Consider the following 5,111-nt stretch of genomic DNA (forward strand, 5'->3'; position numbering starts at 1 on the left):
GAGGGAGCAGAACTGAGCTGCAGATTTTAGAGAATTTGAAGAAGTAGTTAAGTCCTAGATCTCCTAACATATTTTTTTTTCTCCTGTCAAATATCCACTAATTCATTTTGTGCCATCAAGGTCCACATATTTTATTCTATTCTGTTTATCTTTATGTTATTACTAATAATATTTTACCTGTAGAAACAGTTCTTGTTTTCTTTGTCCCACCCTTGCAGGATGCTTGAGTATGGTGAGTACAAAGGCCACCTGTATGGCACTAGTGTGGATGCTGTTCAAGCAGTCCTTGATGAAGGAAAGATTTGTGTCATGGACTTAGAGCCTCAGGTGGGTCTGTGGTGGAGTATTTCCCATCTCCCCAAAGTAATGAATGCATGTCATCCATTTTATACACATGCTTTAGGTTGTAGTTGAGACACTTTATTCTGTTAGGATAAGACCACTTCCCATATCTAAGGACCAGGACCTTACTTGAAGGATCAATTGCCATTATCTTGTCTTAGTTGGGGAAAAAAATCTAGTTTCTCAGACAAACAAACAAAAAAACAGAACTGAGCAGGTAGCCATAAAGAAAACTAAGAATCTTGCTTTGATCTTGATCACAAAGGCATCAAGGTAACTTCTTGTGGAGGGAATAACATGTTGCTTTACACAAGGAGGTGAGGTTCCTATGTTATCATATCGATAGCTGTCTCCCTGAGACCATATGTGGAATAGAGCAGGAATAAGCGAGTTACAGTAAGATAAAAAACATACAATGTGTAGTCCAAATTTTTATAATCCTGTATTTTCTTTGTATTTTCTGTAGTCATGTAAAAATATACCTTGTGTGCTAAAGAAAATCAGGGGACATGAGATTTGTTCTCACTTGGTGGTCAAACTGGTGGTCAGTGTGAAGATGTCAGTTTTATCTGGTTTGAGACAATGGCAAGAGGAAAGGGAAGTGAGGGTGAAACAGAGCTGATTGGCCTTGAGAGTCTGTCCTTGTCTTTTTCCCATAAGATCATGTATAGAATCCTATTCTCAGATTTCAATAAGGATGTCATAGCTAGCAAGAGGAAGAACCAGTATTTGATCTTAATTTTGATTCCAGAACCCCATCTCTTAATTATTAAAATGTTTTTTAGAGTTGAGGACTTGGGAGCACATGAGAATATACTCTGGTTAAAAATAACTGCTAATTTCTGTTCTTAGAAATTTTGAGAACATTCATGTTGATTCCAGGAAACTAGGACTTCTGTTTTTAGATCTTCAATCTAATGCTCTCCCAACTGAGATATTTTGGTTGCTGGGACTTCTGTTTTTAAATGTGCATTTAATTTTTCTGTGTAGGGTATTCAAGTGGCTCGAACCCATGAACTGAAGCCCTATGTCATATTTATAAAGCCATCTAGCATGAGTTGTATGAAGCAATCTCGGAAAAATGCCAAGATCATTACAAACTACTTTGTGGACATGAAGTTCAAGGTAAGATACAGAGGAAATAGATGAGTGTATTGTGGGGTTTTTTTCCTAGTCAAAAAATTACTGTATTGTTTCCAGAGCGTCCCTATGTTAAGGAATATAATTTTTGTTTCTAATGAAACAAAAATTTATGATTTTTGTTTCATTTATCCTTTTTACTGGACATCATTTATAGATATTAAAATAAAGTTTAATAACTACTATAAGGCTACTCATTTTTTTTCTCCTCTTTTTGGGTTTAGCTTTTAAAAAAAAGGCCCTCAAGCCACAATTTGCAGTCACACAGAAATTGGGTGTGTGTATTTTATTTTTTTATTTTTTTATTTTTTTTAATATTATTCTTGTTTCGTTTCTTTTTCTTATCTTTTTTTCCCCCAGCTCTTTAATTAATTAATTTATTTTTGCTGTGTTGGGTCTTCGTTTCTGTGCGAGGGCTTTCTCTAGTTGTGGCAAGCGGGGGCCACTCTTCATCGCTGTGCGCAGGCCTTTCAGGCCTCTCTTGTTGCGGAGCACAGGCTCCAGACGTGCAGGCTCAGTAGCTGTGGCTCACGGGCGTAGTTGCTCCGTGGCATGTGGGATCCTCCCAGACCAGAGCTCGAACCCGTGTCCCCTGCATTAGCAGGCAGACTCTCAACCACTGCGCCACCAGGGAAGCCCCTGGGTGTGTGTATTTTAAATAGATTATTTATTTTACAAAAGCATTTGAATTTACTTTGAAATGCTCTAGTCAATTATCTCATCTGTAATATGAGATAGCTTTATAAATATATATTAAAACACAAAGGATGTTTATTAATGATTATAGCAATAATAGAGGGGCCAAGCCAGGTGGGATTAATCAGTTATTCTTTTTCCCAGATATACATATATATTTTTTTCGTTAAATATACTTTAAATATTTTAAATCATAACATACATTCAGCAAGGTGTATAAATCTTAAGTGTACAGCTCAATGACTCTTTACATGTGTATGCACCCAGGTAACCATCACCTACATCAAGATATTACATCCATTTGTTTGTGTGTGCATGTAAGTGTGTGTGGTAAAAAATATATAACATAAAACACAAAACTTACCATCTTAACCATTTTAAGTGTACAGCTAAGTAGTGTTAAGTCTATTTATATTGTGAAGCAGATCTCCAGAACTTTTTCATCTTGCAAAGCTCAAATTAAACATATGGACTGCTCCACGAATTTGCATGTCATCCTTGAATAGGGGCCGTGCTAATCTCTACATCATTCCAATTTTAGTATATGTGTTACTGATGGGAACATGAGGTATCATTATATTATCCTTTATCTCTCTATTTTTATCTTCATTATTTTTTCAATGGCTACCGTATGAAAGTTTGATTCTCCAGTTTGCATTTCGAACAGTGGAGTCTGTGGATATATTCTCTGAGTCTTATGGGTATTTCAAATTCTGTTCTCATTTTTATGGCAATCTAAAAAATTAACAAAATTGCTTCTGGTCATCTTATAAAGGAGTACTGCCACAAGATCTCAGTGCCTGTATTTATGTTTGTGTTTATGATTGCATTAGCAATAAGTTGTACTATTTTAATTATTGTGGACAAATAAGAAAATAGTAGCAATGAATATAATGCATTAGTGCCAAGTGAAGGCCAAATGACCTTGACTCAACGAACATTTCACAATAGTAGAAATAGACAATATTATAGGTGAATTCAGCCACATGAAGCAAAGAGTAATAAAGGTATGCCTCATTTCGAAGAACCAGTTCATACCATCCTCATGTGCAAAGTGGCCATTTTGTATCTGCAAAATAATGTCATTCTTATCAGATTAATGTTCATTTGAAATTTATGTTTTAAGTTTTATTTATATTTAACTGGTAAAATTTCTTTGGTTTTATGTTGTATATGATTTGAGAACTTCAAGTGTTTAGATAATAGAGTAAGATAATTTAAGTCCAAATAGGAAGTTGAGAGGTTTGGTCTGTCTACAAACTGTTACTCAATTTTGTGAAAACCTGACCTGGGAGACATTAAGTAAGACTAAAGATAGAAACAAAAGCTTTGTGGTATAGAATGGAGGACATTTATATGACATAATGGTGTTTATAAACAGCTATACAACTGAATGTAACAGAAATAACAAACTGCATATTATTTCTATTTGTCTCATTAAGTTTGCTATGCATATTTTTCGATTTCTCCTAAAGGATGAAGATCTACAAGAGATGGAGGATTTAGCCCAAAAAATGGAGACTCAGTTTGGCCAGTTTTTGGATCACGTGATTGTGAATGACAGCTTGCAAGATGCATGTGCCCAGTTGTTGTCTGCAGTTCAGAAAGCTCAGGAGGAGCCTCAGTGGGTACCAGCAACATGGGTTTCCTCTGATACTGAATCTTAAGGAGGCCTTCTGCTTAATACTGGAGTTGTAACAATGTTCACCTATTACAGAGAGCTGGGAAAACAGCTGCAATCTAAAACAGCACTATTGTATTTGCCCTATTATAGTGTGTGCAACTTTAAAAGTACTGCAGTTCGTTAATTAATCTTATTTGAAAAAAACCTGTATTGTATGGTTATGTAGAGTTATCTATTTGGCTTTCAGGGAAAAATGCATTCCTTTACCTCATATGCAGCAACTGGTAGGAATATGAACAATGTTAAGTCACTGAGTAAGAGAACCTTTCACAGATTTCACATGGCTTTTGTATGATTCAGATAAAAATAGCTTTCATAAATAAAATACGTCGTATTTAATTTCAGAAACTGTATTTTACCTTAAGAAACTTCTGTTGTATAAACATGGATTTGACAAAAAGTACCTAGTTGACTAACTGCAAGAAAGAAGGGTTAATATACATATTTCACATCTAACATCAAAACTTACAGAAACAGCACTGCTCTCATTTTACACATTAGGCTGCAAGGAAAAATTATTCTTTTGATCAGGGCTGCAACAATCATTAATTTTCCCAAAAGCCAGTATCTACATTTATGCCTAAACTAGGAAAGAGCAATGGATTTTAGTGCTAGAGACCAACATATGAGAAAACCACGGGATGAGGATGTTATTCCACGAAGTCTTGTTTTTCTTAACTTCCTTAAGCCTGAGACTTCCAGTTGCTCTTCTTGCCCTAGTATCTGTTCATCTTCTGCATCATTCCCTAACTTTTTCCACATCCATGCCATCCCTCTGCTCTTTCTTAACTATAAAACAGAGTGTATGCTTCAAAACATCTGTAGTTTTAAAATTTAAAGTGAATAAATGTTATTTTTCTAAGAAACCCGACCAAACAAAACGAAGAAAATTAAGTCATTTTTAACACTCATGTGATCCCGGATTTGATTTTATGCCGTACTTCTTTGGATGGAGGATAAGCAACTGGAGAGAATCTGAGAATTGCCTGTATCAACACACACACACACACACACACACACACAACTGGAGAGAATCTGAGAATTACCTGTATCAACACACACACACACACAAGCAACTGGAGAGAATCTGAGAATTACCTGTATCAACACACATACACACACACAACTGGAGAGAATCTGAGAATTACCTGTATCAACACACACACACACACACACACACACAAGCAACTGGAGAGAATCTGAGAATTGCCTGTAACACACACGCGCGCGCGCGCGCGCGCGCGCAACT

The 5,111-nt window shown here is 35.9% G+C and overlaps 1 protein-coding gene across 1 annotated transcript in view; it reads left to right on the plus strand.

Annotated features, from left to right (window-relative positions):
- The window catches only part of MPP4 (MAGUK p55 scaffold protein 4), a gene marked incomplete at its 5' end in the record, with an annotated part of 39,248 nt that extends 35,311 nt beyond the window's left edge, over positions 1-3,937 (plus strand). Inside the window, 3 exons of the mRNA XM_082630491.1 lie at positions 219-327; positions 1,333-1,467; positions 3,654-3,937. Coding sequence (XP_082486617.1) covers positions 219-327; positions 1,333-1,467; positions 3,654-3,845 — 436 coding nt within the window. The 3' untranslated portion in view covers positions 3,846-3,937. The remainder of the gene's footprint in view (positions 1-218; positions 328-1,332; positions 1,468-3,653) is intronic.
- Between the last annotated feature and the right edge of the window lie 1,174 nt (positions 3,938-5,111).

The sequence above is a fragment of the Mesoplodon mirus genome, assembly GCF_964341445.2.
Source record: "Mesoplodon mirus genome assembly, chromosome: 8".
Classification (NCBI taxonomy): Eukaryota; Metazoa; Chordata; class Mammalia; order Artiodactyla; family Ziphiidae; genus Mesoplodon; species Mesoplodon mirus.